The 25,709-nt window shown below is 57.4% G+C and overlaps 2 protein-coding genes across 6 annotated transcripts; both read left to right on the top strand.

Moving 5' to 3' along the window:
* The first annotated feature begins 7,148 nt into the window (after positions 1–7,148).
* KLC2 (kinesin light chain 2) lies at positions 7,149–17,141 on the top strand. 4 transcript variants are annotated; one of them, XM_080815588.1, is made up of 16 exons: positions 7,149–7,227; positions 8,059–8,333; positions 10,825–11,055; positions 11,200–11,269; positions 11,883–12,105; positions 12,823–12,910; positions 13,008–13,109; positions 13,206–13,379; positions 13,487–13,586; positions 14,233–14,282; positions 14,389–14,456; positions 14,935–15,043; positions 15,146–15,304; positions 15,382–15,506; positions 15,757–15,814; positions 16,137–17,141. In XM_080815588.1, the coding sequence occupies exons 2-16, from the start codon at positions 8,106–8,108 to the stop codon at positions 16,218–16,220; spliced, it is 1,869 nt and encodes a 622-aa protein (XP_080671714.1). In that variant the 5' UTR covers positions 7,149–7,227; positions 8,059–8,105; the 3' UTR covers positions 16,221–17,141. The 4 variants fall into 4 exon arrangements, with proteins under 4 accessions (XP_080671714.1, XP_080671716.1, XP_080671715.1 ...); XM_080815590.1 differs by having other exon boundaries at positions 7,205–7,371; XM_080815589.1 differs by having other exon boundaries at positions 7,205–7,375.
* Positions 17,142–17,837: 696 nt separating this feature from the next.
* Positions 17,838–25,245, top strand: RAB1B (RAB1B, member RAS oncogene family). Of its 2 annotated transcripts, none has more exons than XM_080817102.1 (6): positions 17,838–17,968; positions 19,634–19,706; positions 19,997–20,092; positions 20,205–20,300; positions 23,521–23,652; positions 23,748–25,245. In XM_080817102.1, exons 1-6 carry the CDS (start codon positions 17,955–17,957, stop codon positions 23,940–23,942), a joined length of 606 nt encoding a protein of 201 aa, XP_080673228.1. In that variant the 5' UTR covers positions 17,838–17,954; the 3' UTR covers positions 23,943–25,245. The 2 variants fall into 2 exon arrangements, with proteins under 2 accessions (XP_080673228.1, XP_080673227.1); XM_080817101.1 differs by lacking the exon at positions 17,838–17,968 and adding an exon at positions 18,582–18,724.
* The last annotated feature ends 464 nt before the right edge of the window (positions 25,246–25,709 follow it).

Genomic DNA, 25,709 nt, shown 5'->3' with positions numbered 1-25,709 from the left:
CATTTAATAGTTTGAGCTATAACATTTTCTTTTTTTTTTTTAAGAATTTATTTATTTATTAGACAGAGAGATCACAAGTAGGCAGAGAGGCAGGCAGAGCGTGAGAGGGAAGCAGGCTCCCCGCTAAGCAGAGAACCTGATATGGGGCTCGATCACAGGACCCTGAGATCGTGACCTGAGCTGAAGGCAGAGGCTTAACCACTGAGCCACCCAGGTGCCCCAAGCTATGACATTTTCCTAAACTTTCTCTATGTTTGATAACCTTGACAGCTTTGAGGTGTACTGGTCAGGTATTTTGTAGACTGCCCCTTGGCTGGAATTTGCCAGCACATCATATCAAGGGTACCTGCCTTCAACATGATTTGTCAGCCTTGATCATCTGACTGAGGTAGTGCTGGCTAGTAAGCTCACACCCCCTTCCCTACTGTGCTCTTAGGCCGGAAGCCACTAAGCACAGCCTAGCTAAAATACAGATTTTCCTCTGTATGCATTATTTGGATTCTGGAGAGCAGATTTCTTCTAGACAGCAGACTTCTAGATCCATGTTTTTAAACTCCTTCCCTCACCACCCGCTGCTGTGTCCAGACACTATGGCATAAATGACCCTCAACACCGCCTGCGAGCATTTCCTTCTGGCCAGGCTGCTGCAAGAGTGCTTCATGCGGTTTCTGCCCCAGACTCCTTCAAGCTGCCCCAGGAAATCAGTTCAGCCGATACTTCCTTTTTACCAAGGAGGAAGCCCCAATTCGGAGAGCTCCCCGCTCCCAGCCCCACCCCCATCCCAAACCTAAACTCTCATTTCTTTTTCTTTTTTTTTTTTTTTAAGATTTTATTTATTTATTTGTCGGAGAGGGATTGAGAGCACAGGCAGGGGGAGCAGCAGGCAAAGAAGCAGACTCCCCCCCGCTGAGCAGGGAGCCTGATGCAGGACTAGATCCCAGGACCCTGGGACCATGACCTGAGCCGAAGGCAGACGGTTAACAGACTGAGACACCCAGCCGCCCACAAACTCTCATTTCTAAGCATTTACATGACTTGAATACTCATAGACCTCCCAAACCCAGTATGGCTCAAACAGAACTCTTGATTTCCCTCCATCCGCCCCAGTTTTGATAACGACACAGCGTCCATCCTACTCAAGGCAGAAGCCACTGAGTTGTCCTGTGTCACAACGACTCCTGTTCACTCCGCCTCTCAGACACTGTTCCCAAACGTAAGCCAGAGTACCTCACTGCCTTGCTAGGGCCCCTCAGCGGCTACCTCCAGTCACCCACCCCGTGACCCATCAGGCCTACACATTTGGCCCCACTACCCCTCACTTCCCTTCTAGCTGCTTTCTCCAGCCCTACGATCTTTGCCCTTGAGCCACACCTGATCCTGCGGTAATCACACTCCGCTTCCCTGCTCAGGGCTCAAACACGCGGTTCTTCCCACCTTAAATGGTCTGTCCACCCCCACAGGACTACTCCCTTTGCCTTTAGGATGCAGCCTACACATCACAGAGGCTTTCCCAACCGCCCAGCCCAAAGCGCCGCTGTTAAGTTAGCCTCTACCTGAGCTCTTTCTGTAGTCACGGCATTCAACGTCCCCGGCAATAAATGTCTTTGTACCACATCAGAATGAGAGCTCCAGGTGAACAGGGACTCAGCCTACATCTCTAGCACCCATCACTCCGGCACATGGCAAATACTAGAAAGCTAGCTAAACGGATGAGTACAGGGTTGTCACTTGTCCAATGCACATAGACCTGTTGAGAAGGAACCAGATTTCTAACCCAGGTCATCTGACTCCAGACCATTTCTCAAGGCCCCACTCAGATCCCAAATTCCCAATCATCCACACATCCTACATGCATTAATGTCCTATCATGGTACCTGATGAAAACATGGTTGGGTTCTTACCTATAAAGGAACTCCGAGGTGAGCAAGGGAGGCAAACAGACAATTGCCACAAAGCATGACACGTTGCACAGGAATATGCCAGAAGGACATCCAATCCAGCCTGGGGAAGGCTGTCACAAAGGAGACGACACCTGAGCAGCATCTTAAAGATGCCTGACGCAGTGGATGTTCCGGACACAGGAAATAGCAAAAACAGGAGATAAGAGAGAGTCTGCCTTGTTCCGAGACCCGCGGGTGGTTAACAAGACTGCAAAGCAGTGGGCATGGGGAACGCCAGGGCAGAAGAGAGAGGAGACAGCCAGGGCACTGCGGAGCCCTATAGCTGTGGTTATCCTCACTGTCTGCCTGGGTGACGGCTGTGCACTTTCTCCTGAGATCAGTGGAGAGCCAGGGTAGTGAGATGACTTGTGACAACAGATTGGAGGAAACAAGACTGCAGACCAGAAGAGCTGGAAGGATGTTGCTGCAATTGAGAAAAGATGTGACAGAGACATAGACAATGGTAAACGGAGGAGAGCTGCAGGAGAATGGAAATTTTCGTTCAATTTAAGAGGTAAAATCAGTAGGGTTAGGTGGCTGGGGAGGAAATTGGGTCAAAAGAGAAAGAGCCAAGGAGAGGGGCTGGCTGGCTGCTCTAGGTGAACCGGCAGAGGGTGGGACATCCCTGGAAGAGATTTGGGCAGGAGATGGTGAGTTCAGGGCAAGGATGCTCTGTGCTTCTCAGAGGTTAGTGTCCAATTGGAGTTGAAAAATAGGCCTGGACAGAGCTCAGGGCAGTGATCTGGGTTAGACAGAGATTGGGGCATCCTGAACAGGACAGAAAAGGCGAGAACACCCCTGGCTGGGCGGAGCTCTCTCCATCCCCGACTGTGTAGGGCATCTATTGCCAGCACCAGACAGCTTAGCACTTGTATCCAGACACGCCTTTCCATTTGCTGCCTCTTTTACTGCTCGCTTTCATCCCGAATGTGTTTTCCTTCCAACACCTTAAGAAACTGCCCAATATTTCGTATGCTTTCTCCCCACTCTCCGTCCGCTAGCACCTGGTCGATCCAACAGTAAGGCTGGTGGTGATAATAATCCTAAATAACTACAGTAACAGTGTCTGTTACGTACAAGGCCTAATCTTAACTCTGCTGTTTTATTCTATTTCCGCAAGGACCCAAAGAGGTAAGTACGAGGAGCTTTATTTTACAAATGAGGAAACAGATGAAGTTACAGAGCAAGCGTAAAGCCCCTCAGCGGGCAGATGGAGAAATATGGCATTGAACCTAGCTGAGTATGACCCCAAAGCCTTTGTGCCCTCTCACTGAGCAGGGTGAGGACACCTCTAGTCTGGCTGGGAGGTCACAAGGACAAGAGGGTACCGGTTTGCCAAGTGGCTACCAGGATAGGAATCAGGAGCCTCTCGGGGGAGCTCTAAGCAGTCTGGACTGTTGACTCAGGGGCAGAAAGAATGGACAACCAGGGGTGTTCACAGTAGAACGAGTCCCTCAGGAAGCAGTGAGCTGTTCGTCACGTAAAGGAGACACGATCTTTAAGGAGCCTCCAATCTTGAGCACGTCATGAACCTGCTGACATTTCCAGGTGGAAGATATGCTTGGCCAAAGTGGCCCCAAACACTTTCAAGAAAAGTAGTGATGCTAGCCAAAGGAAAAAGAAAAATTTAAGAAAGCAGATTTCAATGGAATGGGTGCTTCTGAGGATCCAAAGGGAAGGGGTGGGAGCAGGAGGAGTGATTTTAAGGGGGAAAACATTAAAAGTAGCAAAAACAACCTCCCCAGGCATGGGACAGGCGGGGGGCAAGCTGATAAGCTCTGCGGAAAATGGCATAAGGAGCTGAATCACCACTGGGCATAGACTCCTCCCTTTTTCTCCGCTAACAGAGCACCCATCAGCAGCCTGGCAGGAGACCAGCAGCTGCAGGGGGAATGCAGAACAGAGCGGGATGAAGTAACAGTCTCTTCCCCTGGGAGATGCACAGTAGAACCCTCAGGGACAAGATTAGAAGCCAAGTGGCTGAAAAGGTTGGACACATGCAAGATTAAGCGCTTAAAGCAAGATAAGAGCCTGAGAACCCGCAGGGCAGACCTCCCCCCCCCCCCCCAACTCAGCACACAGGGAGGAGCAGGGCAGGATGGCCAAAGAGAATCACAAAGAAAGCCCAGAACCCTGCGGAGAGCAGAAAAGCCAGAGCAGGAGGAGCAGGAAGTCATAAACGGAGACTGAGAAATGCTCTTTCCATTTATCTGGAAAAAGATGACAAAAGGAATGTGCGCTATTAGACTGAGAGAAAGCACAAGGGAAAAAGGCAGGGGTTGTGGCTGTGTGTTTGTGCTTGGGCATGTGGGGTATGGTCCTACGTGGGCCTGTAAACACGGGCACACCTCCACTTGCGTGTGGCAGGCAAGTGTCCATTCAGGGCATCCGGGTGGACCTGCGTGAGGCTGTGTTGAGGGTTCTCGGCGCTCTTGACCTCTACTCTATGTGGTCCGTCTCCCCTACACAATGCAGCAAAATAAGCTAGACTACAGATGAGAGAAGGACGTGGTGGTCACTGGGAGCCTGAGCTCCCCAACTACAGCACGCTTTCCCTGCACGTGCAGCCGCATTCCCCTCTCCGGGCTCCAGTGTCCTTACCTGTAGAACAAAAAACATTTAAGCGGTGGCTCTCAACCCAGGACGCACAGCACGGGGCACCACTGAAGACTTAAAATAATAAGAGATACCCAGGACTCACGTGGCACCAACAAATCCCAATCTCTAGGAGAACCTTCTGAGGAAGCCCCTTTCACAAGAGATTCCCAAGTCGAGCCTCAGTAAGAATGACAAAGAGGCCCTGAGCTCAGTCCCGTTTCCTCTCCAGGAACTTGCCGTCAAGTTGGGAACGCAGTCACGATATGATGCACAGGTCAGATTATCACACCGCAGCCAGCCCTCCTCTGGGAGAAAAGGCCGATCGGAGGGCTGAAGGAAGACAGACCCCCAGACACTAAAGACTCCAACCTGCTGGGGCCTGGAGGAAGACTGACAAGGACAAACCCAAGTTCAACACTAAGGGACACAACCTAATGGATGAACACAGGAAACTGGTAACAGTAGGAGATCCTGGGGAGAAGAGCTGAAGGGCTGAGGAGAGCCATCAGAAAAAAAGAAGTATAGGTCACTGTAACTTGTAGGTGCCTTTTGAATTTTGCATTGTAGAGCTATACTAGCGACCTTTAAAAATCACTGGGGGAAAAAATAATGGGCAGAAGCTCAGGACCTGGAAGAACCTGGCTGGACGTAACTGGGAGGCACACAGTTTAGGGTTTTCGCCGACAAGCTGACCCTGAGCAGACCCAGTGTGGTGGCTGTTACGCTTAGCCTGGCCTGCAACTTCACAGTGGGCAGGTGGCACTGTCATTAAGCGCGGACTATCCCTCTGTGATCCGTGAAGCTCACTCCCTGGCTGGATCCCTGAGCCCTGGACTGACTGAGCACCATATTCTGAGCAGTCTCTGGATTGAACCTAAAATACACCCCGAAAAAAGAAACTGGAATGGAGAAGGGTCAGGAAACTGGAGCAGGGAGGGTAAAGGGATAGGTTTGTCAGTACAGGCAAGGAGAAGACTGGGTGGGGGACCACAGAGGTCTTCAAATATCTCCACTAGGAAAAAAGAAGAAGCTATTCTTCCTGAAGATGGAACTTGAGTTTGGAAGGTACTTTCCGAGCTAAGGAGAAACTTCCTAACCTTTAGATCAGTCTCACAGCAGAATGTGGTGAGCTCCCAAGGATGTCAAAGGACATCCTTGACCTAGGGATGTAGGACTTCTCCCTGGCAGAGATGATACCAAGGGGATTCTGGCATCCACCGGGACACTGAACCTGGGGGACTCTGGGTCTGAACCCACCCTGACTCATGAGGAACACCCCAGATCTCCAGGAACCAGTGCCAGGCTTTGTTATGCAGGGTTTGTACCTCAAGGGGTTATCCTGCTGTCACCCACTAGAGACATCAACCTAGGGGCAGTGGGGGCAGTGGCAAAGTAGCCACCAATCCAGAGCTGCAGAGCATCACACCAAAACCTGGGCCTGGAAGGGATTTGGCAAGGCCAACAAGTGTCCCCTCCCACATTTTCTTTTCTTTTTTAAAGATTTTATTTATTTATTTATTTGACAGAGAGAGACACAGCAAGAGAGGGAACACAAGCAGGGGGAGTGGGAGAGGGAGAAGCAGGCTTCCCGCTGAGCAGGGAGCCCGATGCGGGGCTCCATCCCAGGACCCTGGGATCATGACCTGAGCTGAACACAGACACTTAACGACTGAGCCACCCAGGTGCCCCCACACTTTTTTTTAAACCAACATTTACTAATCATTTTTGTGTGGTTGGCCAGGGGCTACGGTGGGAGTGAACATGACAGGCAGGTCTTGAGCTGCATTTTAGGGAGGAGACAGAAAACCAACAAGAAAAATATTAGAAGAACCAAGTTCTACAGAGAGAAACAGGTGTAGGAGGGGGCTCTATGGGAAGTCAGGGATCAGAGAAGGCTCTCTGAGGAGGTGACATTTACTCTGAGCCCAGAATCACTTTTCCTTGGGCAGCTGGTCAACAGACATCACTTGTTGTGGCCGTTCACCCACAGGGACAAGAGTGTCTGTTTCCGCAGATGCCCAGCTGCCCTTCGTCAACTTTTTCTCCCTTAGGGCCAAGAAGCCCTTCCCCTAGGAAGCAGCCCTAAACTACTGCGAATCCCACAGGACCATAAACAGTACTGAAAGTTGGGTGAGGGGCATAACTAGTCTGTAGAGACAAAGGGGCCTGGGAGCAGACCTAGCAGACGCGGGTAACAGCAGTGCTCGGTTCATTGGGTCTTTGTGGGCATTAAATGAATACATGCACTTAAAGCATCAAAACGTCCGACACACAGTAAGCGCTCAGGAAGTGGCAACTACCTCGATAAATGTCAATAAATGTCAAAAGTCTGGTTCTGTTTTCGGAGGAGGCCAGGCCTTCTTCTTGCGCCTCGGTTTCTGCCGCTGTCCTCTCTGGCCGTGGCACTGGGTGCATTCAGGGTTAGGATCTCCTGAGCCTTTGCACACCCCTGCGGCCTCGGGGCGGTGTACAGTCGAGGAATCCGAGGCCGCGGGGGTAGGGGTGGTGGCCTTTGGCAACCGGTGCCTCTGGAAGCCCACGCCCCGCCCCCGCAATGACCCCGCCCCCCACATCGCATGGCCCCGCCCCAGTCCCCCCTCCCAGCCCTGAGCTACTCCGGCCTGCGCGCTCCTTTAAGGCAGCCTGCGGGAAGAGAAGAGCGCGTTTCGCCCCCTCCGACGCCGCCGAGGTAGAGGCTTCACCTTTAAGGCGGCGCGGGGACTGCTGGGAAGGCCGGCGGGATGGAGGCGGCGGGACCCGCTCACGGCTGCGGGTCCGGGTGAAGCGGGGCGGGAGCCGGAACCTGAGCAGGAGCCCGGCCCGAGCCGAAGGCGTAGGTCCGCGCGGGCCGATCAGGTCGGGAGACAGGCCTCTGGGTCGGCCTAGGGGAGGGGTCGTCGTGGGTGCAGGCTGTGGGAGAACAAGGCCGGCCTGCTGGGAGGGGGCGCGGTCCTGGGTGGCCGGGGGCGGGAGCTCGGCCTTTTCAGGGGAGGGGTCCGCGGGGCGTCGCGCCCGCGTATGGGGAGCGGTCATTGTGGGCGCGGCCTGGTTGGGGGGGGGGGACGAAGAAGCCGGTATCTCAAGGCCCTCTAGGGGAAGGGTCTCCCAAGGGGCGGCCTTCCCTAGAGGAGGGGCTCTGTGACTCGGACTGCCTGTTGGGGAAGGGGCTGCCCGAGGGGTTGGGGCTGCATCCCCTAGAGGCGCCGGGGTCTCCTGCACGGGAGTGAGCCTCCACGATCCCTGTAGGACCGTCCTCCAGCGCTCCCTGTCCTGGCTAGGGGAGTCCCCGGGGAAGTCCCCAGCCGGCCTGAGCCGGTGGTCTGGGCCGAATCCGGGTCCAGCCTCACCGGCCTCACCGCATTGCGTCTCCCCGGCCGAGACGAGCTGGGCGCGCCCCCTGTAGGCCGAGCGCGGGCACGGTACGGGTTGCCGGCTGGGGGACCCGGGCACCCTGGGGACCCAGGCGTCCTGGGACCGGAGGTGTTTACCTAATTCGGGGCGGACGGCGGTGTGGCCCCAGGCCCGGCACTCGCCTGCCCGCCCCCTCGCCTTCACAGGCGGCACGCCATGGCTACGATGGTGCTTCCGCGGGAGGAGAAGCTGAGCCAGGATGAGATTGTGCTAGGCACCAAGGCCGTCATCCAAGGCCTGGAGACCCTACGCGGGGAGCATCGTGCCCTTCTTGCTCCGTTGGTAGCTCATGAAGCTGGCGAGGCGGAGCCCGGCTCACAGGAGCGATGTGTCCTCCTGCGTCGCTCCCTGGAAGCCATCGAGCTGGGTCTGGGGGAGGCCCAGGTAGGCTGGTGTGGGATGCTGAGGTGGGAGGTTAGGGGAGGGATGGAGCCTTTCAGAGGAATCCTGGCAGTGTAGGAACAGAACCGGAACAGGGAACCATGTGGCCTCTGGAACCCATGGTAAGACCTCAGTAAATATCTGGTGAAAAATGAACCGGCTTTGAAAACCCCAGCTGTGCCTTGCCTCAGAAGAGCCTGCTCATCCTTGAGTCCCCACGCAGAACCCTATTCCTGACTTCTCTGATGGGAAGCAGAGGCCAAAAGCATAGGAGAACAAAAAGGAGATCCTTAAGAACCCCCCCCCCATTCATTCTCTTATCCATTCCTTTACAGGTAAATTATCAAGTGCCCACTATGTGCCAGGCAATCTGTTATGTGCCAGAGACACAGGTCCAACAAGAGACAAGATCTCTGCCCTAATCTACTGGGGAGAAAGTCAGAAACACACGTACATTTGTTACATATTGTGATTAAGTTCTACATAGAGAACAAGATCTTGAGATAGCTTAAAGCCGGAGGTCTTATTTATGGGTCAGGGAAGACTTCTAAAGAAGTGACATTTAAGCCAGGACCCGAAGGAAGAAATGAGCTGGCCTCCAGAAAAGAGAGGGAGGCAAGAGGTTACATGTGCAAAGGTCCTGAGATAGGAAAGATCTTGTGGTGGGAGAAAAGAGAGAAGACCTGTCTAACCAGAGCTTCCTGGGGAAGGAGACAGACAGGAGAGGCCCGTGGACAAGGCAGGGGCCAGATCATGCTGTAACTTAGTAGTTTGGGTCATATTCTCAGAAAAGCAGGAAGTCTTTAGAGGGCTTCAGTAGTCAAAAGATACAGTCTGCCTTAGATTTTAAAAGCTTCCTTTGGGAGGGCCTGGCTGACTCAGTAGAACATGTGACTCTTGATTCTGAGATTGTGAGTTCGAGTCCCTTGTTGGGTGTAGAGATTACTTTTAATAAAAGAGTCTTAAAATAAAAACTTCCTTTGGCCGAGGGGTGGAGAATGAACCATATGGAGCGCGTCAAGGGTGGAAGCAGGTGGCAGGTAGCTAGCAAGCCACTGCCGGAATTCAAATGAGGAATGGTAGCCTGGACTACAGAGGTGGCCGCGAGGGAGGAGAGGAGGGGCCTGGTTCTGGATGTTCTGGAGGTGGGTCCAGCAGGACCTGGAGGTGAAGTAAGGGAGAGAGGGAGAGAGAGAGGAGGGCAGAGTAACCCAGATTGTGGTTGGAGCAAGTGAAGGGGGCAAGAAAGCCCACATGATCAGGGGTTCTGTTTTGGTCCTCTTGACATTGGGGCTGCCAGGACGATATGTTGATGGAGATAATTCAGGAGGCGGACAAGGGGTGGACAAGGAGTACACACTTTCTCCAGGGCAGAGTGTTGGCTGAGTTGCCGTCTGGCTCCATAAATCCTGGGCAGGTGGTATCATCTTGGTTTCCTTGTCTTTAAAATAGGGCCCAAGCCATCTGCTGTGTATACTTCCAGGCTGTTTAGGGAATTTTTTAAAAAGCTAGTGGTTGTGAAAACACCTGTCACTTACGCATTTGCTAGTCAACTAGAAAGTGCGGGGTCCCAGACGGCCTGGCCCTGTGGCAGGGCGGTGTGCTGGTCATTCCCTCCTTGGCCAGTTGGCTGCCGGGTACACAGAGAAACACGGAGGGGTCTCCCTCCTAGTGTGCGCAGACGCCGACACAGATGGGCAAGAGGATGGCATGGAGGGAAAGTGCCCTTCTTTCCTGGGGCTGCAGGAATGACCCTGGCTGTGAAGGGTGGAGAAAGAGTAGAGCCTGTGCGAGGCTCCAAGACAGGAAGAACCTAAGGGCTCAGGAAAAGAGTCCTAGAGGTTGGAAAGACAGGGAGGGGTGAAGCTGAGGCCTCTGGGTCCCCTTCCCCTCTGGTTCCCAGGGGGTTTGGGACACATAACACCTCTCCTTTCTAGGAGCTGCATAAGGCCAGGGGCTTACCTTGGCAGAAATCAGGATGGGGTCTTTCCATGTCCCTTCAGCCACTTCTCAGCGTTCTTAGGAAATTGCTAGCCCCGGGGTAGGGGGCACTGGGATAGTGGCTGTGGCAGTAAGAGCTTAGGTACAACCCCCAGGAGAGACAAAGGAAGAGAACGGCTAGCTCAGGGAAAGCGCAGAACCCCAGCCAGCCCTCTTCGTGATCAACTCAGCAAGGTGGGAACTGGGAGTGTTAATGCCGAGGACTAGCTAGAGGCCCAGGGGAGGGGATGGACTTTCTCCGAGTCCAGCAGAGCCAGCCTGGGAACCCAGGGCCTGACCCCAGCAGGAAGGAGCTGGGGGGGGGGTGGTCCCAAACCTCCTGAGTTCAGGTCTTGGACTAGGGTCTATTGGGAGCCTTCGGGGGAAACTCCCTTGATGAAAGGAGAACTTGGTGGCCCTCAGCCCTGTAGGCAGGGCCAGGCCCCAGCACCCCAGGAGGCCCAGGCTGGGGGTGGACGAGACTAGCCCTCATCCTGGCTGGCTGGCACCACAGGTGATCCTGGCGCTGTCGAGCCACCTGGGGGCCGTGGAGTCAGAAAAGCAGAAGCTGAGGGCTCAGGTGCGGCGTCTAGTGCAGGAGAACCAGTGGCTACGAGAGGAGCTGGCTGGGACCCAGCAGAAGCTGCAGCGCAGCGAGCAGGCCGTGGCCCAGCTCGAGGAGGAGAAGCAGCACCTGCTGTTCATGAGCCAGATCCGCAAGCTGGATGAGGACACGTCCCCCAGTGTGAGCCCCCACCACGGCCACTGCAGGGCCATCGGGCGGGGGGCCTGGGAGCAGGGAGGGACACGGAGTCCACTGGGCTCTGACCCAGCCACTGACACTTGGGCCGCCATGCCCCTCCTTCCCTGACGCTCATTCTGTCCTCAGGAGGAGAAGGGGGATGTCCCCAAAGACTCACTGGATGACCTGTTCCCCAACGAGGAGGAGCAGAGCCCAGGTGCAGAGGGGCGGCCGGTTCTGGGGACGGGGGAGGGGGGGGCTGTGGGAACTGCTTGTCCTTGGGACCCAGCGGTCACCAGAAACGGTGACTGAAAGTCCACCGTGTTCTTTCCCGCCGCGTTTCTGATCATCACAGCCCAGCGTGCTGGAGTCGTCAGGCAGGTCTCACGTGTTGCTTCTCTCCCCCTAAGCTCTGAGGAACAGGTATCGCAGTGGAGAGCTTTGGAGCAGCCTGGCCCCGGGCTCAAGTCGTGCTCTGCCACTAGTCGTCCCGGGACCACTGGTTTCTCTCCCTCTCAGCCTCCTCTGAGGGTTAAGGAGGACGCATGCACAGGGCTGAGCCCGAGGCCCGTGTTCAGCTTGCTAATGGCATCGAGCCCCCGTGTCCGAGTCTCCCTCCTGCAGATGGGAGGCTGCGGCTCGGGGGTTAGGCGGCTTGCTCTACAACACACAGCTTGAGGGATTGGGGCTAGGACTCTACCCACTCTACAGATGGGGAAACTGAGGCAGAATAGCTAGTGACTTGTCGGGTAGGTCAAAGGCATGGCTTGCGTGTGCCAGCCCTGCCCTGGGGGGCAGTCGGTACATCTGGTCTGCCCTTGGCCTTGCAGCCCCCAGCCCTGGAGGAGGGGATGTGGCTTCCCAGCACGGGGGCTATGAAATCCCAGCACGGCTCCGCACGCTACACAACCTGGTGATTCAGTACGCCTCCCAGGGCCGCTATGAGGTGGCCGTGCCACTCTGCAAGCAGGCGCTCGAGGACCTGGAGAAGACCTCAGGCCACGACCACCCTGACGTCGCCACCATGCTGAACATCCTGGCTTTGGTCTATCGGTGAGGGCGCCTCTCTGGTCACAAGCATCTGTGGGAGTCTGCACATTGCCTGAGAGCTCCAGCCCTGGGTCACAAATCCCCGGTCCCTGCTATGGGCCAGGACTGGGCAGCTCGGCTCTACCAGGCAGCCCAGCCGCAGATGAAGAGCTTATGCCCAGAGAGGCTTGGGCCTACAGGGTGCCTAGGGCCTCCCTGAGCCTGGGCTACAGATAGACTTATTGGAGGAGAAAGGCTTGGGCATAGCTAGGGATGGGGACAGCATCTGAGGACTCTAAGGACACAAGGGAGGCAGGCCAGGTCTTTGGGGAGAAAATTAAAAAAAAAAAAAAAGAAGAAGAAGGGTCTTTGGTGAAAGAGGAGTTGCCCAGAACATGAGAGGGTTGGAAAAGTTTTCCTTGCTAGAAAGAACAGTATGAGCAAAGGCCCTGGGGAGTAGACAACACGGTGCACTGGGCATGAGGAAGTCGGGGTAGAATCCTGGGGAGTCTGGCACATCATATCCCAGTACTCGATGCCCTGGTGAGTTGTGAGTAAACTGTTCAAAGGCCCCCCCAAGCCCCTGGAGGGCAGAGGCTGACCAGGTCTCCCCAACCCCTGCATCATAATCACATCCACTCATCAGTAAATACCAGAGGAGTGACCATGGGGATCTGGGACCAACAGGGGGAGGGCCTTGGGCTGGAGGAGACCCCTCACCGTGCTTCTGCCTGTACTCAGGGACCAGAACAAGTACAAAGAGGCTGCCCACCTGCTCAACGATGCCCTGGCCATCCGTGAGAAGACACTGGGCAAAGACCACCCGGCTGTGAGTGAGAGTGGGTGGGAGGTGGGGGCTGCCCCCTGCCCTGCGCTGGGCAGGGCCCTGGGTCACTGAGTGTCGATTCTGCACCCCCCAACCCCAGGTGGCCGCAACATTAAACAACCTGGCAGTTCTGTATGGCAAGCGGGGCAAGTACAAAGAGGCCGAGCCCCTGTGCAAGCGGGCGCTGGAAATCCGAGAGAAGGTGGGAGCAGGCAGGGCTGGGCAGGCCAGCGGGGCCTAGCAGGCAGGGGCCAAGGGCAGCCCTGAGCCCAGCCACTGGCTCCCGCTCCTATCCCAGGTCCTGGGCAAGTTTCATCCGGACGTGGCCAAGCAGCTGAGCAACCTGGCCCTGCTGTGCCAGAACCAGGGCAAAGCCGAGGAGGTGGAATACTACTACCGCAGGGCCCTGGAGATCTACGCCACCCGCCTTGGGCCTGATGACCCCAATGTGGCCAAGACCAAGAACAACCTGGTACCCTGAGCCAGGAGTGGGGCGGGGTGAGGGCAGGAGTGGGGGGGAAGGAAGGAGAAAGCTCAGCTCCCCACATCCCCGCTCGCTCTCTGGGCCCCTTCCTCCAGGCCTCCTGCTATCTGAAGCAGGGCAAGTACCAGGACGCAGAGACCCTGTACAAGGAGATCCTCACCCGCGCCCACGAGAAAGAGTTTGGCTCTGTCAATGGTGAGGCTCAGACCACCATGTGCCCCCGGCTCACACAGCGCAAGCCTGGCCGGCCATCAGCATCCAGGGCAAATACTTGAGCTTGGCGGGCCCTTGTGGGGTCTGGCTGGTTCCCAGCCATGTGTACGCACGTGTGAACACACGCGCCCAATTCACACGGCCTCCCAGGTCCTGCTGGCGCTGCGTATACCCTTAGCAGAGTCTTCCCCTTCCTCCGCTGGGCGATTCCTGCTCACCATGAGGGCGCACCCCGAATATTTCCCGGCTGGGAAGCCACCTTCCGTCCCCCAGTGGTCAGTCATTTCCTGCTCTGGGGTCACCCAGCCTGGCCTATCATTCAGGCCCAGCATGTGTCCCAGGCTGTGGACTTGAGGTGTTTAAGGACCCGCTCCCCCCAGGCCTCTGTCCCAAGCCCCTCAAACACAGGCCCGCGCCATGTCATCTCCGTGTTCCAGAAGAGGGTCAGTATTGTTTCGAGTCTGTTTTTTTGTTCACTCATTCACTCATTCATACCTTCATTCGTTCAACAAAGCCCAATCCTGATCCTTCTTGGGTACCCCCGACCTCCTCCCCAGACCCCAGTCCTATGTTTCAACCAGGAGAAGCCTATATGGGAGGCTGGTGACGGCCCCCTTTCTCCCCCCAGGGGACAACAAGCCCATCTGGATGCACGCAGAAGAACGGGAGGAGAGCAAGGTAGCACTATGGGCAGGGCTGGGGTGGTCTGGGGAGGCGGGGTGAGCTGAGGGATATGTAGAGGGGAGGGACTTCTGCCACCTCCCCTGACCATTCCTTCCTCCAGGACAAGCGCCGGGACAGCACCCCCTACGGGGAATATGGCAGCTGGTACAAGGCCTGTAAAGTAGACAGGTGAGGACAGCAGGGCACGGCTGGAACTGGAACAGGAGGCAGGGAAACAGCATCCTGGGTAGGGGCCCAGTCCAAGCTCTGCGCTGCATAATGCTCACGCGTGTGCGCGCAAACACACACACACACACACACACCCCTCTGGTCAATTTGTCTTTCGAGAACTGAGTCATAGGCCACCTGTCCCAAAAAGGCTTTCTGCACTGGGACAGCCTGATTATCTTGCCCTTGGGTCTCCCAGCTTTTAGTCCTGGTGGCAACATCCCACTTAGGGCTCTGGGACCAGGTCCCCAACCCTAGAAACCTGGGGTGATTCCAAGACAGGAGAGTCTAAGTAGCCTAGCACAGGGCTGGACACAAGAGGGGAGAGATTCCGGTCGGCGGGATGGTTCCTCGGGGCCCCATGTGGGCCGGAGGCTAGGATGGGCCTGGTTCCCCGGGGGACACGGAGTTGGACACCACCCTGCTGTCCCGTCCACAGCCCCACAGTCAACACCACCCTGCGCAGCTTGGGGGCCCTGTACCGGCGCCAGGGCAAGCTAGAAGCTGCACATACACTGGAGGACTGTGCCAGCCGCAGCCGCAAGCAGGTGGGCCAACAGGCATGGGGGGTGTGGGCAGGGACCTGGGTGGCCATGCGTGTTCCCATCAGGATTCAGGGCTCCAGCTGATACGCCCTGCTCCTCCCTCAGGGCCTGGACCCCGCAAGCCAGACCAAGGTGGTAGAACTGCTGAAAGATGGCAGCGGTGGGCGCGGAGACCGCCGGGGCAGCCGAGATGTGGCAGGAGGTGCCGGGGCGCGGCCTGAGTCTGACTTTGAGGAGGCAGGGCCTGCAGCTGAGTGGAGCGGGGTGAGTCTGGGGGCTGGGCCGGGCCAGGAGGAGGGGGTCATCAGTGTGGCAGAGAGAAAGACCGGTCTGTCCCGCAGGACGGCAGTGGCTCCCTGCGGCGCAGCGGCTCCTTTGGGAAGCTCCGAGATGCCCTGCGGCGCAGCAGTGAGATGCTGGTGAAGAAGTTGCAGGGTGGTGGCCCCCAGGAGCCTCCTAACCCCAGGTGAGCCTCTGCCCTGGATGGGCCTCCACCGGGGTGAGCCTCCCAAGAAGCCACCCGGTAGCCCACCAACCCCAGATGAGCTCCTGACCCAGGTGAACTCCCTCATCTCCCGCAAGCTCCACCACCCACCAGATCTGCTCCCCTCCCGTCAGCCTCCGTCCGTCTCCAGCCCCCACCTGACCCCTTCCCACATCCTCCCTCACCCCGCGGCGTTCCACCCTTGGCAAATCCAGGCATTCTTCCTCCTCAGGATGAAGCGGGCCAGTTCCCTCAACTTCCTCAACAAGAGTGTGGAGGAGCCCGTCCAGGTATGGCTGCGTGGGTGTGGGGGCACTGGGCAGTGAGGCCCAGGCACCAGGGCCCGGAGACTGCATGCCCTGTGTACTGGCCGAGCTTGTCGGTCACGGCTGTTCATCTCAAAACCTTTCCAGCTCTGTGCCGGGCCTGGCTTTGGGCTGGACCCTGGGAAGAGAAATGAGGGAAACCCAGCTCCTGCCGGGGCTGGACGTGCAGGTGGCCAGGGCGGACACAGTGACTGTGGAGGTGGGCGGGAGGGCCAGGGACTCTGGCTGATTGGGCCCCATCCGGGCAGCAGCACGACACTGAGCCGCCTGCCTGCTCTGCCCACAGCCCGGAGCTACCGGCTTCTCGGACAGCCGCACCCTCAGCTCCAGCTCCATGGACCTCTCCCGACGAAGCTCCCTCGTGGGTTAATCCTGAAAGGGCAGCCAGTTGCCAGAGCCTCCACCCGGCACTGCCCCCACCCCCAGCCCTTCGCATGGGCCTGCTGCTTGCCCCACCTGTCTCTCCCAAGGACCCCCGTCTTTTCTGTTCAATCTCAGGGTAACCTCCTCCCTTGTCATCTCAGCCTGAGCCCTGGAGGCTGGGCCTGCCCGCTCCAGCTCCGGCCCTTATTTATTCCATCCAGCAGGGCCCCCTCTTTAGGTTCAGGGCCAGGTGAGAGGCTGGCCAGAGTCTCCAAGATAGAGACTCAGTGGCCTGCCCTCCCCAGGCCCCCCCGAGCCAAGAACACTAAGCACCTGCGGTCCCTTCAGCACTCCTGCCCTTCTGCCCCCCACCCCCCGGCCGTTGCTTCTGTATATAGAGAAATAAGTTATTGGCCGCGCCCCTCCCCTCAGTCCACGGTACTGCCCGGTTATGCCCTCACCGTGCCCTTCTCTAGTGGTACCGCCCAGGCCTTAATCACCCCCATTCCGCGCGGTGGTATCTTCCAGGCTCTACACCTCGGGGGGCGGCGCCTCCCCAAAGGGTTCCCTGGGCCTTCTCGCGCTCCTCCTGGCCTCTGAGGGCCGCGTTGAGCCCCATCATCGCCCGATCATCGCCCCATTCCCCAGGACGGAGAGCCCTCCCCTTGCCGTCCTCTCACCGCCGGGTCCCGCCCAGCGTCCCGGCCTTATGCACTGCCCCTCCCGCCCGGCCCCGCCCAGGCACGACCTGACCCCGCCCCGGGCACCGCCCGTCGAGCCATCCTGCCACGCCTCTCCCCTCGCCTGCGGCTTCTTGCTAGGGGCAGTGATGGCCCCTGTGGCAGGAGGGGCTGCCCCAGTTGCGGGGGTGAGGCGGTCTCTCTCTATTTTCAAATGTTGCTGTAGAAATAAAGACCGTTTGAATCTGAGCCGGGCTTGTTTTGGGGGCGGAGGCCATGGGGCCCCTAGCGTCTCTAGATTGGGGGTGAGGTCGGGAGAGGCTGCGAGCGAGAGCCAGCGAGCGTGTGTGTGTCGCTCACGTCCCGTCCGGCACTGCTGGAGCCCAGATAGTTTGCTCCTTTCCCGGATTTGTTTGGGGGCCTCACAGGTTGAGTTTTTTCTAACAACCTTCATCACTGAAGTTCTGAAGACCGCGGGCTTTGAACTCTGCCCCTTACTGAGCTGTTTTATCTTGAGCGAGTTACCGAGACTAGACCTTTTCCATCTATAAAATGTGGGTGACGACACCCTCCGGGGGCTGCGTCTGAGTTAGGAGTGCCAGCACACCAAGAACCCCAAATAAGTGAACGTCTGATGCTAAAAACTCCGAGAACTGCGAGGGTAGGGATGACTACCTCTGCCAGACAAACATGAAAGGTGTCAACCCCAGCTCTAAACTGACCTCTTACGGTCGGGAGGCGTCAGGTGTCCTCAAGCCTAGGTACAGCTATAGGGGGCGAACTACAAGCCCCAGAAGGCAATGCGCGGCGATGATGGGGCGTGGGCTGGGAGACGCGACTTCGGGTTTACGCCTGCGCAACAGCAGGCGCGGGGTTGGGGGCTGTTGTCGGGCAAAGTAGAGAGACTACAAGTTCCGAGAAGCAACGCGGCAAGGCCCCAGTCGGGAATGTTTGCGCCTGCGCATCGCGGGCGGGGCCTCTGGGGCGGAGCGGCCACCATCTTGGAACGGGAGGCGGAGCAGAGCTGACTGGGAGCGACCGAGCGGGCCACCGCCGCCGCCATGAACCCCGAATAGTGAGTGAGCCCCGCCCGCGCCGTCCGGCGCAGCCTCGATCCCGAGTACGGGGCTGTACGCTTACCGGGGTTGTCCGGCCTGGGTCAGGACGGAGCGGCGCCCCCACATCCGGGTCCCTCTTCCGCTGACCCCCCCCCCACATCCGGGTCCTGCCCCTCCCCCCGGGGGGCCCCAGGACCCCGGCTCGGCACCCCGAGTTCTTGCACCCGGGACCCAGACACTGCGACCCCAAGGGGCACTACTTCAGCCCGAAGCACCGATCCCTAACAGGCCTATTGGTCAGGTGACCCCGCAGCCTCGGTCTCTCCAGGCCTCAGTTTCCCCACCTGCTGCTTGCAGTGGCGGTCTGGGTGCTGACGACGGTCCCGGCGTTTTGGAGCCTGTCCAGACTCGGGCCCTTTAGGTCTGACAGTAAATCTTTTCTGTTTTTCCCGTTCTCCCGGAATCCGGTTCCCGGGGCTGAGCAGTCGCGGGAGGCCCCGAGGGAGTGCTCTGGGTCGCTGTCCCGGAGGTCCTCCCCTCGGGGGCTGCCGCTTCGGCCTTTGCTGGGTCTAGCTGCCCTGGCGCTCCTGGAGGCCAGTCCCTTCCCGCCTTCTCCTCACCTTTGTGCAGGCCCCCTGCGCCACCGTCACACCCCTTCCCTTCGCCGTCACGCTGCCGATGAAGTTTAGATGAATGTGGCATTTGTTTCTCCCCTTCCAGTGGGATTCTCTGTACCTCAGACTCTCCTCACTTCTTGGTCACTCCCCCTGCGGGTAGGTGGCCCACATGTCTGCCCCGGACTTGTCCTGACAGTTTTCCCCCAGTGTCAGTTGTCGTCTTCCTCTTCTGCCACTTCCTATTTCTCCTCCAGATCCAGGCCTCAGATTTCCTGGGGGAAGGGAGAAGCTCTGAGCTGGATTATAAGGGACCCAGAGGGGAACCAGCAGGCTCTTACAGAGACTTCTGGAGTCTGAACCTGGTTTCCAGTCTTAAAGTTAACAGCTGTGTAACTTAGGGCAAGTCACTTCCCTCTTCTGACCTCTGGTTTCCTCATTAGTTGGGAATAACACCGTCCACTGCAGAGGGCTGATGTGAGGGGCTTAAATGAGATGATGCATTCGCAGTGTTTAATATAGGGCCAGGTGCAAAGTAGGAACTCGGTGAATTTTAACTGCGGTCATTGCTACTCATTGGCCACCTCTTAGAGGCTTCCTGCCAGGCTCTTTACATAGATACTCACTTAAAAAGTTCTAGGCTGGGCCCTAGCTTCCATTTCTGGGACCTCCCCTGCCAAGCCAGATCGGCCCCAGGGCAGTGACGGGGGTTTCCTAACTAACCCCTACTGGCCCAGAGACCACAGAGTCTGTCAGGTGTCAGGGTAGGACACCCAGCTTTTTCTCCTAATGATGGTGATCCTTGGTAGGTTATGTGCCTCCCTCTCTGTGCCTCAGTTTCCTTCTCTGTAAAGCGGAAATTCAGACTCGGTCCTTTGGGCCAGCTGTAGTATGGGGGGTGGTCAGCCCTATTCTTCCCAGGACTTGTGGGAGGATATTGTGAGCACCTAGATACTCCGAGCCAAGGAAAGCCGCACAGCGTGGGAGAAAGCCGTAGTTGTGATTGTAGGATGGCATGACGGGTGGGCTCCCTGCCTTCCTTCATGCCTTCCCATCCTTTCTCTCTAGTGACTACCTGTTTAAGCTGCTTTTGATTGGTGATTCGGGCGTGGGCAAGTCATGCCTGCTTCTGCGGTTTGCTGTGAGTAAGAAGCCTCCCGTACCATCCACCGGGGGGCCTGGCTGGTGGCAGGAGGGAGAGGGGGCAGCCCAGAGCACGGTGGTTGCAAGACCTTGGAACCAAGGATGAAGTCGCAGGACCTTCTAGTAACATCTCTGACTGAACAAAGACACAGGGCTGGGAGGTTGGGGTGCTGAAAGTGGGGGCTTAGCAGTTGCAAGCTTGGCCGGGGCAGGGACCTGGAGGGAGATTTTCCAAATGGGCGTTGGGCCTGTTCACCTAGGCCATTTTGTTGGTCCCTCCTTTTCCAGGATGACACATACACGGAGAGCTACATCAGCACCATCGGGGTGGACTTCAAGATCCGAACCATCGAGCTGGACGGCAAAACCATCAAACTTCAGATCGTGAGTGTCGCTCTTCCCAGGCCCTGGTACAGAGGCAGCCGCCTTGGGAGGGGTGGGGGCTCTGGGCAAGTAGCCCGGCACTGACCTGCCCTTCTCTCCTGCTGTCTTGTAGTGGGACACAGCTGGTCAGGAGCGGTTCCGGACCATCACTTCCAGCTACTACCGGGGGGCTCATGGCATCATTGTGGTGTACGATGTCACCGACCAGGTACTCCTCAGGTCACATCTCCAGTTTTGCCTCCTCGGCTTCAGGTCTTTGGTTCTTGTTTTGTTCCGGGTTTGGGGGTTTTTTTGGTTTTTGTTTTTTTTTTAGGATTTTATTTTTTTTAAGTAACCTGCACACCCAGCATGGGGCTTGAACTCACCATCCCTGAGATCAAGAATCACATGCTGTACTGACTGAGCCAGCCAGGCACTCCAAGTCTTTGGTTCTTGTTTCCTTTTACTCTTCCCATCCTCCCTTCCGGATGCTGCCTGGAAGGGAGACTGTGCTTGGACTCATTTCGCAGGGAGGGAAACGGCTGCAGAAGTGCATTCTGCTGAGGCCCCGGTGAGGGGCGTTGGCAGAAACGGGCTTCACACCTCCTGGCTGAACTTGCCGCCTTATTCTAGAGTTTCTAGGCACCTGTGTTTCGAAGGGGTTTAGTCAGCTGGTCGGTGGCTGTGCTGGGCCCCTGGCTTCCTGTGTGAAGACACTTCGAGAATCGAGTGCAGGGCTTTAGACGGGCAAGGGAGTCCAGCACTCTGGGCGCATCATGAGCAGAGAGTAGGAGCCCTGGGGCCACTGTGGCAGCGGTGGTGGTGCTAACAGGCCGAGACAGTCCTACCGTCCTTTACGGTTTATACAACTTGTCACGGAGGAAATGGGTCAGAGTGGTGAGGAGACTTGCTTGGGGCCGTGTAGCTAGTTAAGTGGCAGAAACAGAAAACCTCGGTCTTCTGACTCTACTTGGTTCTTTCTACTAAACCTTGTTGGTTAGTGGGGAGCAGGCCCTGGGGACACGGAAATGTTTACATCAGCCCTGGGCCTGGAGGAGTTCCTGCTCCGACAGGCAGCTGGGCCCTTGGGCTCACCAGGAACTCACGATGCCTTCTGGACAACAAGCTGCGGGTGGACTGTGCGCTACTCAGAGGTCATCAAGGGCCTCTAGCTGCCAAGTTCCATGACCTCATTGCAGTTCTGGCCCTGATCGACCTCTCATGGCTTCTACCTTCCTCCTTCTCCCTCTCCTTGGAAAGTTTGCTATCTCCAGCTCTCCTGCCTCTTGCTACATTAGCTTCTCTTTTCAGTGACTTTAGACTAGTTGGCCCTGTACTACCACCACCACAGTCCCTACCCTCTCTACCCCTCCCCACCCCCAATCTTGTGCTTCCTGACTTTCCCTGCATGGGTCTGGCCACTTTGTGGTTTGACTTCTGTCTTCTCTTCTGTAATTCCTCTATAAACAGCTATCACTGTGCATCTTCTCTGTGTTCTACTTTGCTGGCACTTTGTGCAGTACTTCTGACCTTCATGGTATCACCCAGTGAACTAAGCGCTGGGGTCCCTTTTTTCCAGATGAACTACGCTTGGGAGGTGTTAGGTAACTTGCCCATGGTCTCATAGCTAGCTCGTTTGCTAGGAGAGGCAAAGCCAGGGTTTGAACCCAGGGTTCTTGGCTTCTGAGCTTACCCTTCCCTGCCCCGAGCCAACCTCTCCGGAACTCCAAATCATCTTCAGAACTTAGCATGTCTAGCACTGGTCTCACCCTCTCTCGCTAAACTGGCTCCTGCATCACCATCTTTGTAACAGAGTTCCTGTTGGCCTGACCAGAAAACTCTTCCCTCCCCCCTCCCTCCCCTCTGTTCCCCCCACCGCCACCTTCTCTTTCAAGGCCTTTCCCTTGTAACAATAGCAGTGATGAGGATGACAGCAGCTCCTGCTAATTAAGCACTTGTTACAAGACAGGCCTGCATTCATTATCTCTTGCGCACAACAGCCCCACTGAGAAGCTACTGTTTTATCAAAATGAGGAAGCTGGAGCTCCGAGGGGTCAGGTGACCAGTCTAGGGTCACACAGTAAGTGGCAGAGCTGGGGCTTATCCAGCATGGACGGACTCTAAATCCCGTGCTCTTCCTTGCTTCGCTGCCTGGCCCGGGGCATATCTCTTCCCTAGATCATTCCAGCCACCTCCCAGTTGGTCGCCATCTTCTTGCCAGTCCGATCTGGCCTCTACACTCCGTCCCGACTGTCTTCCCAGAACTCAGGTGTACTTCTCCGGCTCCCTTCCTAAGAAAACCTTTGGGGGCTCCTGGTTGTCCAGATTTAGCCAGGCTAAGACCTTCCATTCTCTGGCTTGCCTCTTTTCCCCCTCCTTTTGTGCTCAGGACCTGTGTCTCAGCAGCCTACAGCTTCTCCTTGCTCCCCAGAGGTGCCGTACCGGTCCTGAAGCTTGACCTGGTGTGTGTCCTCTCCTCGCCTTGCACTTTCCCCCCCTTCCACTTGCTTCCACACCAGGCCGGTCCGTCCCTTCGGACACACGTCAGCCGCAGTCTCTCCAGGCGGAGGTGGTCCTGGAGCTCCGGCAGCACTCATCACCCTGTCTTGCCGCTGTGTATGTGTGTCCCTGTCTAGTCCTCCACTGTCCCCTGAGTGTGTTAGGGCAGGACCCGGGTATTTGTCCCTTCGCCTTGTCCACAGGGCCCGGCCTGGGACATGGCAGCACGTGTACATTTGAACCCAGTGGGTATCACCACGCTTTTGACTCCTGAGAAGGGAAAGTGTCGCTCTAGCTCAGCCACGTTCCTAAAAGTTCTGTCTTTGTCTCTGAGCCGGGCTAGGGGGTGGGGAGCGGCCAGCTGCGGGGAGAGCCGGTCTGAGCAAGGAGGCTCTTAGTGCCGGAAGCAGGATGAACATCTGGCTCTGTTCCCAGGATGCACCTGTCCCTCGTGGGCCAGGGTCTCCTCTGCGAGGACCCTCCACCTACCACTGGGCTGAAAACCTTCACACCTTACAGGGATTTTAAGGCCACTGTGGGGAATTTTGTGATTCTTGTTAACCTGTTCCCCTGCTTTTCTGTCTCCTCTCTGGTCTCTCTCCTGCTGTCATTTGCTCCACCGCGTATTTTTGGCCTTTTGTGTCTCAGGGAGACCGGCTGCAGGAAGCAGAGCTGGCTGGCCCTTAGGCCCAGTCTGTTAGGTGTCGCAGCTATTGGCAGACAGCTGGTGCTGTGCCAGGTTTGGCTTTGGGGGTCTCAGATGGAGCCGGTCAGGGAGGAGATCTAAGCCTAGAGGAGAGGGGACAGCTTCCTTTGGGTCCCTGAGCTCTGGGGTTCTGTCTCCCTTGGGAGCCCAGGGAAACCCCCTTCAGAAGCCCCTGCTCTCCTGGCCTTGAGTAGGGGTGGGCATAGGGAGCAAAATAACTGTATTTTGATTCTGGCTCTTCTAGGAATCCTATGCCAACGTGAAGCAGTGGCTGCAGGAGATTGACCGCTATGCCAGCGAGAACGTTAATAAGCTCCTGGTGGGCAACAAGAGCGACCTCACCACCAAGAAAGTGGTGGACAACACCACGGCCAAGGTGGGTGGGGCCTGGGTCGGGCCACCCAGGGTGCGCTGGGGTCTGCTGCCCCTCACTCCTCCCTCCCCTCCTCTTCTCTCTTCTCTCCTTGTCAGGAGTTTGCGGATTCTCTGGGCATCCCCTTCCTGGAGACAAGTGCCAAGAACGCTACCAATGTCGAGCAGGCATTCATGACCATGGCCGCTGAGATCAAAAAGCGGATGGGGCCTGGGGCAGCCTCGGGGGGTGAGCGGCCCAACCTCAAGATCGACAGCACCCCTGTGAAGCCGGCTAGTGGCGGCTGTTGCTAGGAGGGGCACGTGGGGTGGGACAGGAGGGGGCACCTTCTCCAGATGATGCCCCTGGAGGGGATAGGAGGTGGCCTCCCTCTCCTGGGGCATTTGAGTCTGTGGCTTTGGGGTGTCCTGGGCTCCCCATCTCCCTCTGGCCCATCTGCCTGCTGCCCTGAGCCCTGGTTTTGTCAAAGCCCCCAAGGAGGATACCCAGGACCTTTGGCTGGGGTGGGGATGTGGGCTTGCTTTGCTGCTGCCTCTAGGTAACTTTAAAAGATACCCCACCACACATCTTTCTTTGGGATGAGGGCTCCTCTGTTTCCCTCCCTTGCCCCCCTCCCCATGTATGCTGCAGTGGGTTTCTTTCCTTTACCCTTTTTCCTTCTGTCCCCACTCCCTTTCCCCAAGAGCTGGGAGCCTCCCTGGCCTGTGCAGTCCCTGGCTGCAGTGAGAGCGCCAGGGGCCAGGAATGGGACCAGGGGATCCAGGACCCAGGATCCAGGGCCCTGGGCTGGACCTCAGGAAGGGCATGGGGGCCATAGGGGCCCAGCAGCCCACTCTTTCCTCTCCCTGCCTCTCCTCCCCGTGCCTCTTCCCCGCCCCTTCCATACTCACAGCTCCAGCCGTCCGGCCGCGGTGGGGTCTGAGCACATCTAGAGCAGGTGGGCGGACAGCCATGCTGGGCCTGTGTCTTGAGCCCAGAGGGATCCTGCTCCTGCCACCCCCTGCCCTGCCAGAGCCAGGCCCATGTGCTGCCTGCCCACCGAGCCCCTTTGTCCCCTTGGCAGGCAGAGGCGGAAGGCCCACCGTGCCAGAGGCTGGGCACCAGCCTTAACCCTTACTCTGCCAGCACCTCTTCCCTTTCCCTGAGGCAGCACATCTGGCTTATTCTCCCCCTTCTGTTCTTTGGAGCCTATGAGGGCAGGTCCTCATACCCTGTCACTGCTTCTCCTCTGGGGAATGTCAGTGCAGACCCAGGGTCCGGGGCCTCTCCCCTCACCCCCTCCCATCCAGGATCCTAGCCCCCCCCCCCACACACCCCCTCCACACCCCGCCGTCTGGCACAGCTTCTTCCTGCAGAAAAAAACAAACCTTTGGTCTCTACCTGAGAAGCCATGTCCCTTGTGCTGTCTCTCGCCTGTCCCACCTGTGCCCTGCCCTCCAGCTTATATTTAAGTCCCTGGGGTGCCCCCACTCCCAGGTTCCCCTCTGGTGTCATGTCAGGCATTTTGCAAGGAAAAGCCACTTGGGGAAAGACAGAAAGGACAAAAAATAAATAAATTTCCACTGGCCCTCGGGTGAGCCGAGGGTTTTTGCAAGGAAGTTGTGGTGGTTGAGTGTGGTCTGTGGTGGGAGCTGTCTTGGGGCGGGGGAATGGAACTGGGGCCCTGGGCTTGGCTGGCGGTACAGGGGTCCCTGGATTGGGCTGTGTGTCCTAGGGTTGCTGTTGAAAGTCCTTGACCCACTTCTTAAAGCCAGGAGTGCTGCCTGCTTTTGCTTCTGTGGTGTGTCCCCACGGGCCCAGCACGGTTCCGCAGCAGGGGAGGCGGGCGGCCATGGGCGAGTACCTGGCGAGCAGCGGCGGACACCCACACAGGTGCACAGCCGTCCGGCCTGTAAGGTTGCGCTGCAGACGTGCCCCATCATACCTGGCCCGCATGCCCTTCTGCCCCCTCTCCCATCTTTGCTCTGGGTTCAAGCCAGGTGTCTCGCCCCCTGGGACGGTCCCGAGTTCCTCCCGCTTCGGACCTCAGCCTGGCCTCCCAGGGAGGCTAGTGTGCAAAA

This window comes from Martes martes, assembly GCF_963455335.1.
Source record: "Martes martes genome assembly, chromosome: 10".
Lineage (NCBI taxonomy): Eukaryota > Metazoa > Chordata > Mammalia > Carnivora > Mustelidae > Martes > Martes martes.
The sequence above is the reverse complement of the archived record's forward strand: the minus strand, read 5'-3'. Positions and strand labels throughout refer to the sequence as shown.

Coding starts and splice junctions, on each gene's coding strand:
- RAB1B (XM_080817101.1), top strand. CDS start 18,645: ATGTGGCATTTGTTTCTCCCCTTCCAGTGGGATTCTCTGTACCTCAGA. Junction 20,093..20,204: donor AAACCATCAAACTTCAGATC/GTGAGTGTCGCT, acceptor GCTGTCTTGTAG/TGGGACACAGCTGGTCAGGA. Junction 23,653..23,747: donor TGGACAACACCACGGCCAAG/GTGGGTGGGGCC, acceptor TCTCCTTGTCAG/GAGTTTGCGGATTCTCTGGG.
- KLC2 (XM_080815588.1), top strand. CDS start 8,106: ATGGCTACGATGGTGCTTCCGCGGGAGGAGAAGCTGAGCCAGGATGAG. Junction 11,056..11,199: donor ATGAGGACACGTCCCCCAGT/GTGAGCCCCCAC, acceptor TTCTGTCCTCAG/GAGGAGAAGGGGGATGTCCC. Junction 11,270..11,882: donor CGAGGAGGAGCAGAGCCCAG/GTGCAGAGGGGC, acceptor TTGGCCTTGCAG/CCCCCAGCCCTGGAGGAGGG.